We start from the raw sequence: 21721 nt of genomic DNA on the forward strand, positions 1-21721 counted from the left end.
GTAAATATTTCAGCTGTATATGCATATATAATACACAGAGATCTTGAGGTTTATGATTACGTTTTAAATATAGCTAATAAAATTGTTCATATTTTAATAGTTGCTAGTTTATAATCACGTACATTTAAAATATATTGTCAATATTTTAGATATTGTTTTTAATAAAAAGTTGTTGACATTTATTTTGACCTTATTGACCCTTTATTATGGAATATTTTAGATATCTGGCAACAATTAAATTTAGTTTAGTCCATTTTCAACATGCCCACGTCCCGTCTTTTAACATTAATGAAAATCGCGTCATATTTGAACTTTTTGTTAAATAGTGAAGCAATTTATTTAGAAATCATTGATTTTTTTTGTTTCTATAAAAAGATTTTTCTCTTGCCCTTGGACGCCCAATGACAGTCTGACGGCAACTTCCGCTCTGTCATGATTCAGCTTCACTGATTGGCCGCTGTCACTGTGTTTCCTGTTCTGATTTTGCAACGCGCCCTCTGATTGGTCGAAACCGCTGGCATGACAGCCCCGCCTCCAGACAGAGGACAGTGAAACATGGCGTCTCTAAGGTGTTTCCTGCGTTCGGGGAAGGTATTTGTGTGGAAATATGACATATTAGCAACATATTACGCTCATAATAATAAGATGAGAGTTTTGAGACTGATATGGCGGTGTGTTTGTCTCTCAGAATGCCGTTACAGCGGTTTTGCGGCGGGAGTTTCACGGGACGCCGCCGGCTGCGGTGCAGGTCAGTGATGCTGCATGATACTAAATACTAAACCTTCAGAAAACACCTGTAAAATGTGTCGAATATTAGTATGTTTGGTCAGCCCATTAATAGTCACCATTGAGTTCAACAATACATACTGAACTGCTAACAAAACGCCATTGTGATAGCATGTTTTGGGTGTGTACTGTGGTAATACCATGGTATTAAGAACCTTTCAACCTTTCTTTGGTAATATTCCATGATAATGCTATAGTTTTTTTCCACAAGCTCCATGGTGAAGCCATATTTTGGCTTTTTCTTTATATGTACCATGGTAAAACCTTGGAATTTTGGACATTTGTCATGTTTTAATTGCCATTCTTTGGTAATATACCATGGTAATGCCACATTTTTCCATGTATACCATGGTAAAACCATGTTATTTTATGTCCCATGGTAATACTATGGTGATTTGAACATTTACAGTGTTTAAATGGACATTCTTTGTGAATATACCATGGTTCTGCAATAGTTTTTCCATAATTACCATGGTAAAGTCATGTTTTGTTTGTTTTTGTTGTGTACCATGGTCATTTTTTATTTATATTATATGAATACCATTGTATTTTGTATATTTAATTTTTTTACATTTTCCTTGTGATAATATGGTTTTATAGAAATTGTATAATGCTACCATATTCTTTTTTAAATTTACCATGATATACCTTTTTTTCTCCATATACAATAGTGTTACTATGTTTTTATATATATGATACAATATTTATTTAGTACCATGTTTCATACCAAAATGTTATGCCATTGCTATGTTTAATTATTGCGTTGCATTCTGTAGGCTAATTTTTAATGAACACACTCTTGATTATTTTGCAAATTATCACGGAAGTATTTCAGATTTTCTCAGAATTTAATATTTAACGTGTGTGCACATCTCATGGTTTATAATTATATTGTAAATATAGTTAATCAAATTAATTCATATTTTAATATAATTAAGTACTTTAATATAATTAACGTTATAAATAATAGTAATTAGTTTAGCACAATTATACATTGCAAATTATTTTCAAATAATCATATCAGTGCTGTGTTTCCAGTGTAATAAAAATACATCCAATTTTAAATATTATCCAATATTTATTTCCACCTTATTGACTCTATTTTAAGGCATATTTTGGACATTTCACAACAATTAAAACCATTTTCATTTTTTAATGGGCAACTGATTAAGAAATGATTGTTTTTTGTTTTTATATATTAACTACTTCTCTTGCCCTTGAATGCCATAGTTCATGGTAAAGCCATGTATAATGATAATATCATGGTTTTTGGACTTCATAGGATTACCATGACAGTTTACTATGTATATTTACTATGGTTTTACTATGACTTCATATACATTGGTATATAAAGGTTTTATGGGAATTTTATAATGATACCGATACCATGTTGTTTTTTTTACATGTCCCATTGTGTTACTGTGTTTTTTGGACATGTACTATGATATTACCGTGCTTTTCCTTACAGTATATTGGGGTACCGTATAAATCTCATTGTATATGAATACAATAATTACTCAGTAGCATGTTTTTTACCATGTGCTATATGTATAATTAATTGCATTTTATTGTTGCAGGTAACAGTCCGAGATGCCCTCAACCAGGCCATGGATGAGGAGCTGGAGAGGGATGAACGGGTTTTCCTTCTCGGAGAGGAAGTCGCACAGTATGACGGTGCATATAAGGTTAGATGTAAATATTTGTGTATTATATTTCAGTTATCAATGATGCCCAAGAATCTTTTTTAAAGTTGCTTGTGTTGGGTTGCAGGTTAGCAGAGGCCTTTGGAAGAAGTACGGTGACAAACGCATCATTGACACACCAATTACAGAGGTGAGAATGGTGATAAACTTCTCCAAAAATCCTGTTTGTTTTTAATTATGTTAAATAAAATTTCCTGATTTTTTTCATTCAGATGGGCTTTGCTGGCATCGCTGTTGGTGCTGCCATGGTGAGTTTTTCTGTAACATTGATAAAAGAATGCGAAACTCCATCATGTTCCCAAACGAACCCATCACATCCTCTTTCAGGCCGGTTTGAGGCCCATTTGTGAGTTCATGACCTTCAACTTCTCCATGCAAGCCATCGATCAGGTCATCAACTCTGCTGCCAAGACCTACTACATGTCTGCCGGCCTGCAGTCCGTCCCGATTGTGTTCCGCGGGCCCAATGGAGCTTCGGCCGGTGTGGCGGCTCAGCACTCCCAGTGCTTCGCAGCCTGGTATGGACACTGTCCCGGTCTGAAGGTGGTCAGTCCCTGGAGCGCCGAGGACGCCAGGGGCCTCCTGAAATCAGCCATCCGTGACGACAACCCTGGTGAGTTCCTCACCGCGTGAAGCTGATGATCACAGGAAGTGAAGGCGGCTCTGACTGGCGTGTCTCTTTCAGTGGTGTTTTTGGAGAACGAGCTGATGTACGGTGTGCCGTTTGAGATGTCTGAAGAGGTTCAGTCAAAAGACTTCCTCATCCCAATCGGAAAAGCTAAGATTGAAAGACAAGGTGGGTGATGTTTTGAGTTTAATAAGTTGAGTATATAGTAGTAGTAGTAATAATATTATATCACACATAATTCTATCCATCCGTTCGTCTGTCAATAATAATGACATTATTATTATTATTATTATTAAGTATTTCTTAAAAATATAAAAAAATAAATTATTTAAAATAATTTTAAGCGCTTATTTAAAAAGGTGATATTAATTGGAAAACTTTTGAAGGAAGGAAGGAATTAAAAAAAGAAGAAGAATTAGTAGCAATCAATGAATTTTTACTAACTTACTGGCATTTTGTGAATATTAATTAATCATGTAATTAGGCATGGGACGATAACCGGTTTCAAGGTATACCACGGTTTGGAAAAGTCACGGTTTCAAAACCACTCAAATTTCCCGTTATACCGTTCCTGCGGTATGCACAGTTTTTTTACGCATCATCAAAGACGGAAAGTGCAGGACTCCCTCAGTTGTGTGCAGCGAAGAGCGTAACGAGTCACACGACCCCTCCCCCTCCGGTTGGTGCGAGGCTGCGAGCAGTCAGTGAGAGTCACCTGTGTGTGGGATGGCCGAAGGAGGTGAATCCCTGGAACTTTTTCCCCCGTCGAAAAAGATGAAGTCTGCCGTATGGGAATTTTTCGGGTAACGTAGACTAACCATGTTCCATACACAATGATGTTCCGTACAGATGACGTTTTAGCGCCAATCGCTAAATAAATACTTCCAGGTCTATATAATCTATATATCTATATCTATCTATACGTAATCTATCTATCTGTGTCATCTTCAGTTCTCCCTCTTTCACCCCCGATCAAGACAGAGACCCACCCGCCGTTTGTTTCAGTGTTGAAATAAATACTATTTGGCTTGCTACCGAGGCAGATAACATGGCTAATTAACTAGCTAACGTCAATTAGTTTCCTCCCTCACGTTACTTCACAGAACGAGGAATAGCAGACTAAAGTACTACGTTTCTGCGATTTAGTACAATAATTAAATTTAGCTGGTATCACGTCTATACTTTTAAGCCTCCTGCCATTGTTTACATCTGTTCAAAATCACGCATTAAAAAAAAATAAAATAAAATTGCCACTGTTTGAGTGTTGTACGGAGAGACACCGTGTGTGTGTGTGTGATCTAAAATATTGGTGTCATATAAGCTTATTTATTAGAATACAAGATAAGATCAAAAACAATGAAAACAGCAACAATTTTATTTTTTGTGGCAGGGCCAGTGAAAATGTTGGCAGGGCAAGTAAAAATTTAAACCACTGCCCCGACTGGGCCAGTAGAAAAATTCCTTAGCGTTGATTCTTGCTACATAAAACATATCTAATTAAGAAGAATTCAATTATTTATTTTAATTATTTAGCCTGACATGTTTACTGTTCCAATATGTTCTATGTTTCTTAAAAATAAAATGTATTGTGTTCAGTGGGGGAAAAAAGTTGTTTTTTACCCAGACATTTAAATATAACACATTTTAGAGCTGTAATCGCAATACCGTGAAACCATGATATTTTTATCTAAGGTTATCATACCGTCAGAATCTCATACCGGCCCATGCCTACATGTAATCAATGGGGGAAAAAAACTGTAGTCTGGTTATGAGTATTTTACAACGTAATCTAATTACAAGTATTTAATCTTTGCAATCTGATTACGTAATACAGATTAGTTACTTCCCAGCACTCTGTATATTGTGTAACAATTTAAAGGGATAGTTCACCCAAAAATTTTTAATTCTGTCATTAATTACTCGCCCTCATGCCGTTCCAAACCCGTAAGACCTCCGTTCATCTTCGGAACTCAAATTAAGAAATTTTTGATGAATTCCGAGAGCCTCCCATAGTCAGCAATGTAATTACCACAATCAAGGTCCAGAAACATAGCAAGGAGATCGGTAAAATAATCCATGTGACATCAGGGGTTCAACCGTAATTTTACGAAGCTACGAGAATGCGCGAACAATGTATGCGCGTGATGCTGCTGACACAGAACAGCATACGTTGTTTACGTTCAGATCAAAGCACGCGCATATGTAGTGATACTCTCCAAAATGGCGCCAGGGTGACGCGGAGAAGACGAATTGTTGAATAAAGTCGTTATTTTTGTTTTCTTTTGTGCTCAAAAAGTATTCTCGTAGCTTCATAAAATTACGGTAGTTCCATTGCTGTCTATGGGAGGATCAGAGAGCTCTCGGAATTCATCAAAAATATCTTAATTTGTGTTCCGAAGATGAATGAAGGTCTTACGGGTTTGGAACGACATGAGGGCAAGTAATTAATGATTGAATTTTCATTTTTGGGAGAACTATCCCTTTAAATAGACTTAAACAGACATATTTTGTTGTTATTAAATTAATATATATTTTAAAATATTCTTCTTCTTTTTCTACCCTGTGAAAAATCTGTAACTGCTATTGTTAATTGTATTATTTGAGTGACATTTAATTGCCAGACATGAATTGCGACTGAATTGATTTCTGCATATTAATGTTGTCGTTCGATGCAGGAAATCACATCACGCTGGTGTCTCATTCCCGAATGGTCAGTCTGTGTCTTGATGCTGCTGCTGTATTGGCCAAGGAGGGGATCGAATGTGAGGTATGACGTCTTTTTTCATGGTGTAATTGTTTTAAGTGCCATTTCCAGTTCGGGTAAAATAGACACTTTATACGCATTTTTAAGGATTCAAAAGAGCTGATTTAATTCACCGTAAATGAATGAACCAGTTTTGTATTTATGTAAATTGCAGTGAAAGAAATTCTCAAAAAATTGGAGACATTTACATTTGCTCAAAGAAAAGGAATATAATCTCACATTTAACGCAATTTATATATACTTATTGAAATAACTAAGACGATTTCAATTTAATCTTTAAACTTTGACCCGTCTATGTTTTCTTCTGTAGGTGATCAACATGCGCACAATCCGGCCTCTGGACGCGGAAGCCATTGAAACAAGCATAATGAAAACAAATCATCTCGTCACTGTCGAGGGCGGCTGGCCTCAGTTTGGAATCGGGGCAGAGATTCTTGCCTGGATTATGGAGGGTATTTTTGTTAATATCTATAACATGTCTTTTTTTTTTTTTTATTAATCAATATTGCAAAAATGCTCATTTGAAGTCAATTGCTGTGTTCGGAATGGAATACTAGCACACTATTTGCTGTATTCTGCACAGTATGTAGTGTACACTGCTTTGTTTTTTAGTATGAAACGAACCTATGTAAACAACCGTATGCTCTATTTTTGTTCCATGATCTCATTTTACTTATGTACTTTCAAAAATATTAGGGAGTGTGTCATTCCAAACATACCCATCGTTGTTTTCTCCTCAGTAAATGGATTTATCATTTCTTTTTTCTTTTTTTTAATTCAAGGTCCCGCTTTCAATTACCTCGACGCCCCTGCGGTCCGAGTCACGGGTGTAGATATTCCAATGCCGTACGCCAAGATTTTGGAGGACAACAGCATACCGCAAATCAAGGACATCATCTTCTCCGTTAAAAAGACTTTGAATGTTTAACATAATAGATTTCCCTACCAGGACACGTTAATTATGAAATACTACATGTTCTCTCCTGTTTCTGCATCAATGTTTTGGGAAATAGGACGTCCTCCTTCATCTTGCACAGGTCTTTCTGTTACATGGCTCTTCCCTCATTAAAATTATTTTCTCATTTTGACTCCAAAATGAGGTTTTGTCATGGCGGTAACATTTATTATGGCTATAAACGACCAACCATGTGTATTATGCTGTAAATTCTACTGTAAGCTGAAGTAATAAACTTTTATCACAAAGGGTTGTAAGAATGGTTGTGATTTCTTTCATCTCGTTATATTTTTGCAGTGTTTAAATTTTAAGCATAGCCATTTAAGAGAGCTTTGTAAGATTGTAACACCAACATTTCTATAAAATGCATTTTATTTGTACAGTTTTGTAAAGTTATATTTTGCCTACTTGCAAGTAATACACAAACAGTAATTATAATAAAAAAAGCATTTAGTCCAATAACATTTTCTACTCTTTTGATTGAACTTCTCAGATATTTGTTTTGTGTAAATATATCTTAGGAGAGCGGTGTCAGTCCATGTGATTATAAGGATTTTAGTCTTATATTAAATTGGTAGAAATTATGACACAGTTGAGGGTTGTTATAGTTGTTATTTGTTTAAAAGTTAACGATCATTTTCACAGAAATGTAATGGTTTATATCTATTTTACTCTAATATAATTTAGAGCTTAAAAGTGTAACCATATACACGATAGATTTTTCACAATACAGAATATTACAATAAAAAGTATTATTAAAACGCAAAAGTAAGGACATAAAAAGGACACTTTTAACAACAAAAAGAAAATGGTGAAATACTGTATGTGCGATTTAAGGAAAATGAACAAATCTGACAAAATAAATATTCATAAATACATTACACTTCGTCAGAATCATATTAAATTTATCCAGTATTCTGCTGATTTAAGTGTTTTGGATGAACGTTACAGATTTAGACAGGGCGGGGATTTGTGTCATGGGCGTGGCTTGTTTCGTGGGTGTGTCATTTCCGCTCACCCCGCACTGATGTCCCACTCATCTGTCCTGCTCTGTTTGAATCCATAAACATTACAGCTATTTTACAGCCTTTACTCAAGCAAACGAGTCTCTTTTGAACATAAGGCTTTCAAAATGTACTTATATTTAGAAAAAGTCACGAAAAGCCCCTAAACTATACCTGTTTAATTCCGCTATTATCCTCCATAATAATCCTGATGCTTTGAACGAGAAGAAACAACTGAAGTCCATCGGACGAGGAGGAGAGACTAAATCACTAAGACTTAACGTATTTGCAACGAGGTAAATATATTAAGCAATCCGTTTGTATTCGCATTAAGCGATAGATTGTTGATTACGCGGCTTTTGTGTTAATTAATACGGCATGCAGCAGCTATAAATTATGCGCGTGCTGCATCATCTTTGATCATTATCAATAATTTCATCAATATCGATAGGTTGCTGCTTTCCGTAGCTAGTTACGTTTATATTTTTCTTGTTTGAGACGTTGTAAAAATATGTGCTGTGATGCTGGGAAATCCTTAGGTGTCCTTCACATGCGTCATTCATTTCACGATTTTAAAGGGGTCATATGATGTTGCTAAAAAGAACATTATGTTGTGTATTTGGTGTAATGAAATGTGTTTATGCGGTTTAAGGTTCAAAAAACACATTATTTTCCACATACTGTACATTATTGTTTCTTCTCTATGCCCCGCCTTTCTGAAACGCGTCGATTTTTACAAAACTCATCGGTCTGAAAAGCTTAATTGCAGTGTTCTTAATCTTTATAAGTTAGTAGTACTGTTCGGGTTTACAGTGTGGGGGCGTGTTAGAACGAGCCGTTTTAGGTAGGTGTGGCTGACTCTTAACTTTTATAAAGAATATCTCTTTGGATTTGAGACTTTAGTCTTTGCAACTTTACAGATCTTCTTTATGCACCAAGAGCTTGTAACACTCCAAAGAGAAAGGAAAACTTGAAATCGCATCATATGACCCCTTTAATGTTTCCACAGTGATTTCATCACAACTCCTCTTGAATTCCGTCTAAACTGTAAAGTAGTGTGTATATTTCTTTAGTTTACTGCAGGTGAAGTGTTTATACCCCATAAAGGCTGCAGAGAGCGTCATTCATCGCATCATTGAAGAGGAACAATTGGCCACATGGAGAATGGAGACTGGGCACACATGGTAAATATAAACGGATAGAATAAAGCAGCGGTTCTCAACCCAAAACCATGTCGATATTGTTCACTGTACAAATACAAACAGAATAATGTGCAGAACAAGAAAATATATATATTTTAAAGGAAAAAAATATATTAAGAAAAGCCATTTGTTTTGGATGGTTTAGGGTAGGGGTCACCAAACTCGGTCCTGGAGGGCCGGTGTCCTGCAGACTTGAGCTCCAACTTGCCTCAACACACCTGCCTGGAAGATTCAAGTGTACCTAGTAAGACCTTGATTAGCTGGTTCAGATGTGTTTGATTAGGGTTTGAGTTAAACTCTACAGGACATTGGCCCTCCAGGACCGAGTTTGGTGACCCCTGGTTTAGGGTGTTGCTAGGCGGTTGTTAGTGTATTACTAAATAATTGCTCCCTGCCTTCAAGTAAAAACCCCCATGTCTTTATGATATTCTAGTGCAAGAATTCACAAATATTTTTGTCAGCCGACCCCTTTGATGTAAAATATTAATGTGATGTATTTTAAGTTTAACATAATATATAAATATACATAAATATAATTTAACATCACATTTGCATGTTCACGGTTATTTAAGTTGATTAATGGTCACATGGAAATTTGTTTTTAATTATCAGTTTGGGAAACCCTATTCTCGTGCTAATATATGGTTACGGTGCTTTGCTATGCAGTTGCTAGAGCAGGGTTCCTCAAATCTTGCCCTGGGGGGCCAATGCGCTGCAGAGTTTAGCTCCAACCCTGATCAAACTCACCTACCTGTGATTTTCTAATGATCCTGAAGACATTGATTAGCTTGCTCAGGTGTGTTTGATTAGGGTTAGAGCTAAACTCTGCAGGAAAGTGGATCTCGTGGGCCAGATTTGAGGATCCTTGTGCTAGAGTGTTTTGTGTGGTTCTAGGGTGTGGCTAGACCAGGGTTGTCCAGACTCAGTCCTGGAGGGCCGGTGCCCTGCAGAGTTTAGCTTCAACCTTAATTAAACACACCTGATCCAGCTAATCAAGGTCTTACTAGGCATACTAAAAACTCCCAGGCAGGTGTATTGAGGCAAGTTGGAGCTGAACTCTGCAGGACACCAGCCCTCCAGGACCGAGTTTGGACACCCTCGTGCTAGGCTGTCGGTAGTTTTCAGGACATTAGCTCATTTCACACAGTAATACTAGTATATTGCCATAAAATTACCTGAGCCACTTTACTGGTAAATACAAAAATGTGCTGTTCACACAGGCAACGACGTTCCATCTTTTTACCGGTAAAGCACCATTTAGACATCCATTTCAAAATACTGGTACATTCTGTGACATCCTTAACCAGAAAAATGACCTAAACGGTTGTGCCTCCCAGTGTTGTGTTTGTAAACATGGTGGGGGGGGTGTACACAGTCAACATTTAATGTTTTCATTTTTGTGTCAAACATTCACATTCATACAGCACTTTTGGCCCAGAGACATCGTTCAAACTGAACTACACAGTGCGGAGTAAATGTGTCATCTGCGCCAGAATGTTATGATTGGCCCAGAGTAGATGTCCTACGTCAGCGCATTTTGAACATGTACGTGCTCATACCAGTAATCTTCATTCTGCATTCACACACACAATAATTTCGGTAATTTACTGGTAATGTTACAACTTCCCTTACTGGTAAATTGTCAGAAAGGAATTTACCAGTGTTTTTGAAAAGGTCCTCTTCACACATGATCTTGTAACGGTAATTTACCAGTAAAGACTTTGTGTGAAAGGGGCTATTGTTAAGCAGTTGCAAGGGTGTTCTGGGTAGTTAACTAAGGTGTTACTGAACAGTTGCTGGCCACTTTAAGAACAGGACCTTCAATAATTCAAAGAGGAAATGAAAACTAGCTTGAAGAGTCAGCCATTTTGTCTTAAGCTAATGGTCCAATTTGTCTGAGAGTAACTCAATATTTGAAAACCTCTCATGTGACATTTACCATACTATTGGTGTTTACCATATTTGAGTTTCCATAGAAACCAATATTCCTTAGGGTTTTGTCAATGCAGCTGAAAGCAGCAAATGTTGTTTTCAAGGCGTCCGTGGTCATCCAGCTTTGCTAGAAAAACCAAGCTGGTTGACGTTTTGCTGGGAACAGTTTGGTTTTGATGGTCCAACTGGAACAGCACTGAATCAATGGATCTGTGTGGTAACTTGTGTTAGTCTAATATGGTCATTCATATACAGTGGGTACGGAAAGTATTCAGACCCCCTTAAATTTTTCACTCTTTGTTATATTGCAGCCATTTGCTAAAATCATTTAGTACCATCTTGAGATTCTCAGCAGGTACAAAATGCACATTCAATGCTTTGAACATCAAATATTTGTGTTTTTCTTGGTGGTTGATGATGGATACAGTCACTCATTGTTTACATTGATTGCTTAGCTCAACGTTTCCCAATTCCAGTCCTCGCGCCCCACCCCCCAAAATATGCAGAGCGGGGGCGGCGCGAAGACTGGGATTCGGAACCACTGGCTTAGCTGTTGGTAGGCAGTTGCTAGGGTGTTCTGGGTAGTTGCTAGGGCATTATTAAATGGTTGCTTACTACTGTAAGGTCCACACACTTGGCCCAAGGAAGGTATCCAGTGGTGGATGAAGGTCACTTGCGTGTTCGGTCTTTTCAGCGCGCAGAGTTATTCGTGGGGTGTCTTGAAGGTGCCAGTGTATTGTCTGTTTCTCAGGAGATCAAAGTATCTGAGTTTCCTGAGTTTCTTTTATCCTTACACTACCTTAAGAACAGGACCTCCAAAGACTCAAAATTAAATGAAAACAAGCTTGGAGGGTCAGCCATTTTGTCCTATCCCAGTGGTCCATTTTGTCTGAGAACAAGGTTTTATGAAGAACATGGTTGAATTCCAAACTCATGTGGTGATTTAAGACATACAATCCATACCTCCTGAAGCTTAGGCACTGTTTACACTAGTGCGTTTTCTTTTTAAACCGCTGATCCTCGTCTACACTGGTGTTTTCACTGCGTTTCAGAAAAAATCTCCATCCATACTACAGAACTTTGCATGTCACATGACCATTCATGCACACGGGCATGCTCGTAAAAGTGTAAACAGGAAGTTGGTTGCTAGTCACTGGCAGGTACTACAATGGGCATGATGTTATTGTTTACATGGTCGTCAAGGATACACAGAGCAAATGTGGGCAGCCACGTCATCTTTTTCAAAAGTCCCCGTTTTGGTCTGTTTACACTGAAATGCAACCCCAGAGTTTTCAAACTAAAACGGGGTCTGCAGCATTTTCAAAAGTCTGTTTTCAAGGGTCGAAAACGCCAGAGTAGTGTAAATGACAGGCGTAACCATAGCGAAGGTTATGCGTTTTTTAATACGAAAACACACTAGTGTAAATGTAGCCTTAAGCCTCGTTCAAACTGTCAGCCCAAATCCGATTTTTGTGCAAATCGGATTGAAATCCGATCATATTTAGATGGTCTGAACGGCAACAAACTACATGAAATACAATTTTTTCAAATCCGTTTCAAGCTACATTCATATGTGGTTTTGAATCCTATTCAAATAGCATTCCTGGAAATCTGTTTCAGTCTGACCGGTCAAATTAGATCTAGCGTAGCTTTTTTATGTTCTCAGGCCACGTAAAACAAACATATTAGACGTTTTTGTAGAAAACATGCTTGTGTTGTTGCTACGTGCAAGTCAAGCAGAAAATATACTGCTAGGATACGGTGCTCTTTGAGTTTTGAAACCAACGGAGATGGCAGCATAGAATAAAGTCGCACATTCCAGCTTCCTGCGTTTCTGCCAATGCCTCATAAGACGAAATATAATACAGCATGACGGCAACATGTTGTCATGTCGTAAGACAATGTGTTTTCCAAATTGTATTGCTGTTGTTGTTTTTAGCGTAGGCATAACAATGCAATGGCATTGCCATAGAAACCAACGCGAAAGAGTGCCTCTGGACACACAAATAGGATATGAACAGTTAAGATACACTGTGTGGACAGTCAGTCGTCTAGATTGGATTCCAATTGGATATGCACAAAATTGGATTTAGGCTGACAGTCTGAATGAGGCTTTAGTTTACATACTAGTATAAAGTTTCCATAGAAATAAATGTTCCATAGAGTTAAATGTTCTTAAGAGTTGTGAAAGCAGCAAATGTTGTTTTCAAGGCTGGACCCCAACAAATCTTCCTTGGTCAAACAGTTCACTACAAAAACCAAACCGGTTGAAGTACTACTGGGAAACAACATAAGTTTGAAGGCTCAGGAACTAGAACAGCACCAAATCAATGGATCTGCATGGCAATTCATGCTGGTCTAAAGTGCTCTTTTCAGCAGGAATTGGTTGAGTGTTTGTAGTATCAGTACAAGCACCATCTTGACATTCTGAGCAGGAACAAAATGCATGTTATATTTATGTTCTTCTTTGTTGTAGATTATGGATACGGTTACCCTAAACGTTGGTGGCCAATTGTACACCACGTCGCTCTCCACCCTCCAACGTTATCCGGACTCTATGTTGGGCGCCATGTTTCGTGGTGATTTTCCCACCACACGAGATACCCAGGGCAACTATTTCATAGATCGAGACGGTCCTCTATTCCGTTACATCTTGAACTTTTTACGAACCTCGAAACTGACGCTACCATGTGATTTCAAAGAAACAGAGCTCCTTCGGAAGGAAGCAGACTTCTATCAGATCGAGCCCTTGATCCAGTGTTTAGGAGACACCAAACCCCTTTATCCATTGGACACTTTTGAGCAAGTGGTAGAACTTTCAAGTACTCGTAAGCTGTCCAAGTACTCAAACCCGGTGGCGGTCATTATCACCCAACTCACTATCACCACCAAAGTTCACGCGCTACTTGAAGGCATCTCCAACTACTTCACCAGATGGAATAAACACATGATGGACACCAGAGACTTTCAAGTGTCTTTTACCTTTGGACCATGTGATTACCACCAAGAGGTTTCCCTTCGGGTGCATCTGGTGGAGTACATCTCCAAGCAAGGCTTCACAATTCGCAACACGCGGGTGCATCACATGAGTGAACGCGCCAATGAGAACACAGTAGAACATCACTGGACATTTTGTAGAGTTGCACAAAAGGTTGATGACTGATGCCGCATTCATGTCTGAACATTAAAAATATTTATTGGTAAAATTCAAAGCAATTTGAGCAGTTACAAGTTTAACAAAGATATGAGTGATTTTTAATTGTTGCAAACTCGTAATTCTGAAATTACCTGAACACACCACATCTCCACTGCAGATCCTGTTTGAGGTAGCCAGTAATGAACACAATGAAAATGTTTTCTGTTGTATTTAGGCGAACTTGTCCTATCGTGTTTTATGCATCTTCTCACCCACTTCAGATGTTTATAGACAAAAGGAACCTGAACAATTTCTAGAACTACTAGAACTACCTCATATACCTGGAAAAAGTGACCCAATTTTTTTTTCTTAATTGTCAAATCCATATATGCAACCTGAATCTTCATATATCTGAAATTTTAATATTTAATGCATCAGTGTTAAATATACAGTATTCAGTTGTATTTATAGTATTTCTGCAGATATTTTGTCCTGTGATTGAGTCCTTCAACTGTAAATGGTTTGCATGATTCTGTGGTATCTGCACTATTGTTGATTCAGTAATATTTCCCCTTTGAAATATGTGAAAATTATGTAATTCGCATGATGCTCAATATGTTTTGTTGCCCAAAGCTTTGAGCAAAACAATAACTCTTATGACCAGCTTCTAGACCAGACCAAATTTTGGAGTTAATGTGCCATTTAAAATTAATTTTAGTCTCAAAATGCATGTAAGACTCAGGTTAGCATCTTTGAAGCTGAGAACATCCATTCAAATTGTAGAGTTCATTCATGTGTGTAATGAATTTGATCTACACATTAAAAACAAGAGTTTCATCATACATTGTTTTTATTTGGTTGTAGACGTCTTTGAATAACATTTGATTGGAAGAACATTTAGTTTTATTATTGGAATTAATTTAAATTATTATTCTAATGGAATATTTTAAGTTACTTTTGGTGCCACTCTTTCAAATGCAATAACTTGAATAAATAACTGGATTATCTAAATATATTTGATTTTGCTTATATATTTTTGTAGGGGAAGGGGTCGCTTATACCATCTTTTGTGAAATTGACATAAAAAACTTATGAAAGCTGTTGAAAATGGCAGATCTAATATTTGTATCGTTTATTTTTAGTGTATTGGTCACGATCTTGAATTTACAAAAATCTATAAATATGCTTCTCTTTTTGTGAATATGGCATTTAAAGCGGCAGTTGGTATTTCTGTGCCACTAGTGACGCCAAATGAAACTTCAGTCCGTTTGTTTGAGTGGTGTTGCATAGCAACAATAACTAAGTTCGGGGTGAGGGATGTTTGTCTGATCAATGATAAATAAGGAAATTTGTTTAAATAATCTTTTTATGCATACTGCAGTTTTAGCATTTAAGAATACCAACAGTATCAGTAGTTAAATGAATTGTGGTAACTAACCACTAAAGAAGCTGGAAACTGGTAACTCATTAGCCATGTTTCCCCTGATTTTTCATTAATCATAAAAAGCTTTGCACAATGGCCATTAGCATCAAGATTCACCAATACTAGATTAACTAGCATGGCCTATTATGACTGACAGCTTTAGCACATTTCTGTTAGCTAGCATTGTGGTTTTATTGATAATTTACTCAGGATATGTGGTGCTGCCACAAATCTAAAAGTGATGTCTATTTGTAATGTGTGTGTGTGTGCGTGTGTGTGCAGGTGTGCTAGTTCTATTTTGGTGTTGTCTAACATATTGTGTGTCTATGCTGTAGCAGTTTGTTTTTCTGAAGAAAAGGTAAGTGGTGTTTGCTCATGTAAAAGTCACCGGTATTATGCTAGGGTGGTTGCCATGGAGTTGCAACTTAGTTGTTTTTAGCACATTACTATGCAGTTGCTAGGGTGCTCTGTGTGGTTGCTAGGTGGTTTGCTTACTATCCTCAGTAAAGCATAGCCCACCACCAAGTCTCTATGATATCTTTGTCTCTAGATAAATCTTGAGATCCCCCTTCAATACAAATCTTTGAATTTTTTTTTTTTTCATCTTTGGCCTAGCTGGTCTTGATTAAGAAAATTGACAGGACACCTCAACAAATGACATGATTAGAATAATCCAGTTACTGAATGTTGTACACCCCATCAGTGATGCCTTAGTTTCTGCCATTACTGGGCCAGCTTAGCTGGCCAAGGTTTAGCTGGTTGGCATGGTAGCATCAGCTCCTGCTGGTAGATGCTGCAACTACACCAACTGCCTGCAAAAAGAGCAAAGACAGCTAATGCTAAGGTGCTAATGCTTCTTTAGAGATACAGTATCATGTTCATTACAATTCAGCAAATACTATATTATCCAATGTTTTTAAAAAGGGTTTCTTGTGCATGTTTTTTGTTCATTTGTGTATATTATTTAAGCTTTCTTCATTGCAGAGCATGTCCTAATTTCTGTGTTGACTGGCATTGACCCATCCACCAAATCATAAAATGGCCGCCATCAGAAGGACTGAGAGGATGTCCCTCCAAACCAAAAGTGGAAAAATTTAAGAGAAAGTGCTATATGGCCGTTAGAATCTTCTATCTAATAAAGCCAGTAAAAGTTAGCAACAGTATTGCATAAGCTAGAAAAACTCTAGTTGATTAGTACCACACTACTAGGCATGTCAAATGTGACCAGTATAAATAGTATGTCAAGAAAATACTACACTCAAATACTTAATTCTAAGCTACATGATATTCTATGGAAGCCCGTTTCCGCCACTGAATAAAAAATGAAAAAGGTAATTGCGACTTTTTATCTCACAATTCTGACTTTTTTTCTCATTATTGTGTGATATAAACTCGCAATTGCGAGATATAAACTCGCAATTCTGAGAAATAAAGTCAGAACTGAGATATAAACTCACAATTCTGACGTTTTTTCTCAGAATTGTGAGTTTATATCTCGCAATTCTGATGTTATAACACACAATTGTGAGTTATAAAGTCAGGATTGTGAGATATAAACTTTCAATTCTGAGAACATATCAGTCTTCCCCCCTCTCAAAATTGGACTTTAACTCACAATTGCGAGTTTATATCACGCAATTCTGACTTTATAACTCGCAATTGCGTGTTCTCAATTTTTACACTTTTTCACTTTGGTTTGGAGCAGAGCCGATCCTCCCTATACGCAAAATACGCAACATGAATGATTATTTCTTATAATGCGGTGCGCTGTTGCCCTTTCTACGTAAAAATCAATCAAATCATGTAATGTGAATGTCATACAGTCTTGCTCGAGACTAAAAAAACGAGTTGACAGCATACCGAGTCGCGGAAGAGACATTGTTTCTCAAACGCTTTCCACGATTCTAGACGGAGTGAAACACGGACAAATGTGTTTCATTCATTCGTTCATAACCACTCATATCCCACTCCACACCCCCCCCTCCACGACACAGTTTTGCATAGGGCCCCCAGAAGTCTAGGATCGGCACTGGTTTGGAGGGGCATCCTCTCAGTCCTTCTGATGGCGGCCATTTTATGATTTGGTGGATGGGTCAATGCCAGTCAACACAGAAATTAGGACATGTTCTGCAATGAAGAAAGCTTAAATAATATACACAAATGAACAAAAAACATGCACAAGAAACACTTTTTTTAAACATTGGATATTAAAAAAAGTCCGAATTGCGAGATATAAACTTTTGCAATCGCAAAAAGTCAGACTTTTGCAATCGCAAAAAGTCAGAATTGCGAGTTTTTATCTCGCAATTGTGACTTTATCACTCGCAATTGTGAGTTTATATCACGCAATTCTGAGAAAAAAGTCAGAATTGTGAGTTTATATCTCGCAATTCTGACTTTATAACTCGCAATTGCGAGTTTATATCTCACAATTCTGTGAAAAAAAAGTCAGAATTGTGAGTTTATATCTCGCAATTCTGACTTTATAACTCGCAATTGCGAGTTTATATCTCACAATTCTGTGAAAAAAAAGTCAGAATTGTGAGTTTATATCTCGCAATTCAGACTTTATAACTCGCAATTGCGAGTTTATATCTCACAATTCTGTGAAAAAAAAGTCAGAATTGTGAGATAATATCTCGCAATTCACAATTCTGTGAAAAAAAAGTCAGAATTGTGAGATAAAAAGTCGCAATAACCTTTTTTTTTTTTTTTTTTTTCAGTGGCGGAAACGGACTTCCATAATATTCCCTCTTGAAATGTCCAACTCCTGAACATAAAAACATTCTATTATCCAATAAATGTTTGCGTAAGGAAACAACATAGCAATGCTGTCATTAGCATTGCGGTTGCAACCAAATTGTTGAGGATAAATGATGCAATGGTAGTATGGCGTGCAGGTCTACAATTATCAATATGGAGGATATTTTGTTGTGCTTTATTTAGAAATCTATACAAATATTGGCTGAAGAGGTTGTTTTTGGGAAGTTTTATTTGCTGTTCAATGCTCATCATCTTGCTGAAAGCCGCCATGTTAACGTGACGTCATACAGCCACATTTCTGCAAAATATGTGAAAAACGTGCTTGGAAGTCCAACTTCTAGTGGTGTTCTTTTGTATTTTTCCAAGTACATAGTTGTAAATTCCAACATTCCTATCATTATTGTTAAGCATGTACTTCAATCCCATTTGTGGGGGTTGGGCTCCTGCTCGCCCATCCCCCACTGCCAAACTACAAATCCTGTAGGAATATAATCACCCTTTTGTGATATTTTTTATTAAATATATATTTACATATATTTTATACATATGTATATCAAGTTATTTATGACAGTTCGTGACTATATTAATATTAATACTATACAACAATGTTTAATAATTTAATGGTCTGTGGTCTGTTTTTTTTTTTTCCTTTTATGTTACATACATATTTCTGCACCATTGTCCACAACAACATGAAAATCTTCTTTTGCACTTAAACAATTTTTAACCTTAGCTAGCTATTTTCGCGATAGCTCCGCCCCTTCTTCCAGTCAGCCACTCCGAAACGCTCGCCCTCTGAAGCTTTGAGAGCCATTTTTGTTTCATGGCAGAGAGCTCGGCAGCTCTCATTTCAATGCTCTCAGAAGGGACTCGGTAAAAGGTAAGACATTTTAAAAAATATTATGTATTTATATGTAGGAGGAAGTGCGGTCTTACAGCAGTGTGACATTTACTTAAAGCAGGTTCGCCATAAAGACTCCGTATATGGCTTATGCTCAACTACATTTTAGCCTGGCTTTTTGCGTATTAGTTTTTCTCAAGTAGACACCCCAAAGTGGGGCTGAAAAACGTCTGTTGTTTTTGAAACGTTTTTATTCAATCTATTTGCGAGGCAATATTAAACCGGTAAGTATCAGACGAATGTTTATCTCCCCTTTTCGCCAGCTGAACGTTCCTCTATTGTATTGTTGCATCGCCATTTGAAATGTTATTGAATGTAATTCTAAATTATTGACGTTTACTGCTACAAACCTCTGGTTTCGCAGTATCACTTCGCATCTTGCATATCATTCGATCTGCTTTAACGCTTTGGTTGCTAAGGAAGATTAATTTAGCGTGTAAAGACCGGATCTGTGTATTTTCGTATGCGCTCGTTTACGTCAAACCTCGTGAAGTATCGCAGTTTAGGGCGCTGCGCGATCAAGCTACTAGAAAAACGTGTCTGTATTCATGTATGTGTTGTGAATTTAAATACAGACATAGTATAGATTTCATTAAAAAAAAAACATGAAACAAAAGGCATGCCTATTTTTCAGTTTAATTGTGTAAAATTTTTATAATTTGCCTGACTTGTTTTGATTTAGGCAAATTACTTTTTTTAACTAAATAAAATCAGATTTGTATATGAACTACAAATTTACAATAATTTGTGTTCAGATGCAATTAACTTAATTAGCGACTAGTCATAGCAATATCACATTGCCAAAATGTAGCGCTGCATTTTTATGTGGAATAACTATCTGGGCATTTTTAAAAAGAGCGAATTTGCATTATCTAAACTGTAAATGTTGCGAAAACCTCTGTTTAAGTGCTTTTAGGAGTCTATTCACGCAGGGTGTGTTATTGTGTTCTGTTTAAGGAATTTTAAATTGTCACGCCGTAAATATTCGCTATAGGAATGTTTTTGGCCTCTTGCTATGCAACAGGATGCTAGATGTTTTGAAAAGCAACATGGCAGCTCAGTGTCATTTTTAAGACAAAGGACTGATCTCATGAATTTGGAGGTTGGGTAAAATATAAACTGTTTACATAACAGTGAATGGCAGTTAAAGTCGGCAAGAAATGAAAATTCATATAAATTTACCTTCAGTTATGCTGAAGTACTAAATTATCTATTTTCTAAATGAAATTAATCTTGTTGTGAACAATTCATCAATGTTTAATTTATTTTTTATTTTTTCTTCCAATGGAGTAGACTTCTCAAGACTTAAGGCTGATTTATACTTATGCGTCGGACCTACGCCGTAGGCTATGCGTCAGTTTTCATTTATACTTCTGCGTCGTTGTCCGCGTCAATGTGCAGTACACATGCAAACCACTAGTCAGCAGTGTCCACGGGCATGTTGCTGGTGTAACCCGCAGTACCACGGCAAAAGCCGAAGAAGAAGCGGCTCGTCGGAGAAGCATTATAGCCGTGACGGTGGCAAATAAATATTAAATCATTAAATCATTATTTAAAACTACAAAAAGGAGACAACAACGGAACAGGAGATGATGGCATTCTTTCAATCTGCACAAGGACTTGTACCACGGCAGATCAACATTGTTTGTTGCGGACAACTACTGATGTATAATGCTATGTAGTATAATAAATGATAAGACACTTGTTCTTTGCTTTGTTTTATTTTATATAAGAAGGTGTAACATTAAAATATATTAAAGTGCACATAAACGCACAAAACTCAAGTACATATGGAGGGAGGGGTTCTTGCAGACCAATCACAGCGCTTGCGGTCTGCATAGAATTGACGCGCTGTTAGATTTTTGGAGAGGTGCACGTCAGGCTACGGCGTATGGGTGTGCGTCTATGCGTAAGCTACGGCGTAGGTTCGACGCAGAAGTATAAATCAGCCTTTATGATAAACTTCTTCAAATCGTTTAGTGCACTTAAACCACACCCCTTTCTTACAATTGACTGTGAACTCTGATTCACACCTGCATTCATTCAGTCAACAATAGATAGAACCGCGTCCCTATCCAACATTTTTTTTCTTTTTCAAAAATATTTTGTTTAAATGTGCGTCACTATATAAAAAATCTGTCGCTACTTCCGTTAAATCGCAAATATAAAAAGCCTTTCAACTCGCTTTGTGTTGCACTCCAGTTTTTATAATGCAGGAGTGCATTGAGTGTGAACGGCTCTTAACATCTGATTATTTTCTAAAAACTAGCTACATTTTCTAGATGTTACATAGGGCTGTGCGATTAATCGAAATCGAATCGAAATCGCGATTTGAGACGTTGCGATTTCCTAATTGCAAAGCCTGCGATGTGGACGCGATATTACTTTGTTCCAGAGCATATGCATGACTGCCAGCCTTGAGTTGCAATCTTACTTGCCCTGGGCAAGAGTGAGCGCACCTCCGTTCTCCCCAATCAGCACTGCTCTAGCCAACTGCGTAAACACCCACCATTAAAAAAAATAA

The 21721-nt window shown here is 37.2% G+C and overlaps 3 protein-coding genes across 7 annotated transcripts in view; all 3 read left to right on the forward strand.

Moving 5' to 3' along the window:
- The first annotated feature begins 491 nt into the window (after positions 1-491).
- Positions 492-7087, forward strand: LOC107745408 (pyruvate dehydrogenase E1 component subunit beta, mitochondrial-like). The gene is made up of 10 exons (XM_016559280.1): positions 492-591; positions 689-748; positions 2364-2471; positions 2557-2619; positions 2702-2737; positions 2817-3102; positions 3175-3285; positions 5793-5884; positions 6192-6333; positions 6664-7087. Exons 1-10 carry the CDS (start codon positions 556-558, stop codon positions 6807-6809), a joined length of 1080 nt encoding a protein of 359 aa, XP_016414766.1. The 5' UTR covers positions 492-555; the 3' UTR covers positions 6810-7087.
- A 751-nt stretch (positions 7088-7838) lies between these two features.
- Positions 7839-14920, forward strand: LOC107745413 (BTB/POZ domain-containing protein KCTD6-like). 5 transcript variants are annotated; one of them, XM_016559287.1, is made up of 3 exons: positions 7839-8136; positions 8897-9024; positions 13451-14920. In XM_016559287.1, exons 2-3 carry the CDS (start codon positions 8998-9000, stop codon positions 14135-14137), a joined length of 714 nt encoding a protein of 237 aa, XP_016414773.1. In that variant the 5' UTR covers positions 7839-8136; positions 8897-8997; the 3' UTR covers positions 14138-14920. The 5 variants fall into 5 exon arrangements, with proteins under 5 accessions (XP_016414773.1, XP_016414772.1, XP_016414774.1 ...); XM_016559286.1 differs by having other exon boundaries at positions 8914-9024; XM_016559288.1 differs by having other exon boundaries at positions 8948-9024.
- A 4183-nt stretch (positions 14921-19103) lies between these two features.
- The window catches only part of LOC107745409 (coiled-coil domain-containing protein 71-like), a 27780-nt gene continuing 25162 nt past the window's right edge, over positions 19104-21721 (forward strand). The window contains exon 1 of the mRNA XM_016559281.1: positions 19104-19176. The gene's annotated coding sequence lies outside the window, so the exon portion shown is untranslated. The remainder of the gene's footprint in view (positions 19177-21721) is intronic.

This window comes from Sinocyclocheilus rhinocerous, unplaced genomic scaffold (assembly GCF_001515625.1).
Source record: "Sinocyclocheilus rhinocerous isolate Xijiao unplaced genomic scaffold, SAMN03320098_v1.1 scaffold3027, whole genome shotgun sequence".
Taxonomy (NCBI): Eukaryota; Metazoa; Chordata; class Actinopteri; order Cypriniformes; family Cyprinidae; genus Sinocyclocheilus; species Sinocyclocheilus rhinocerous.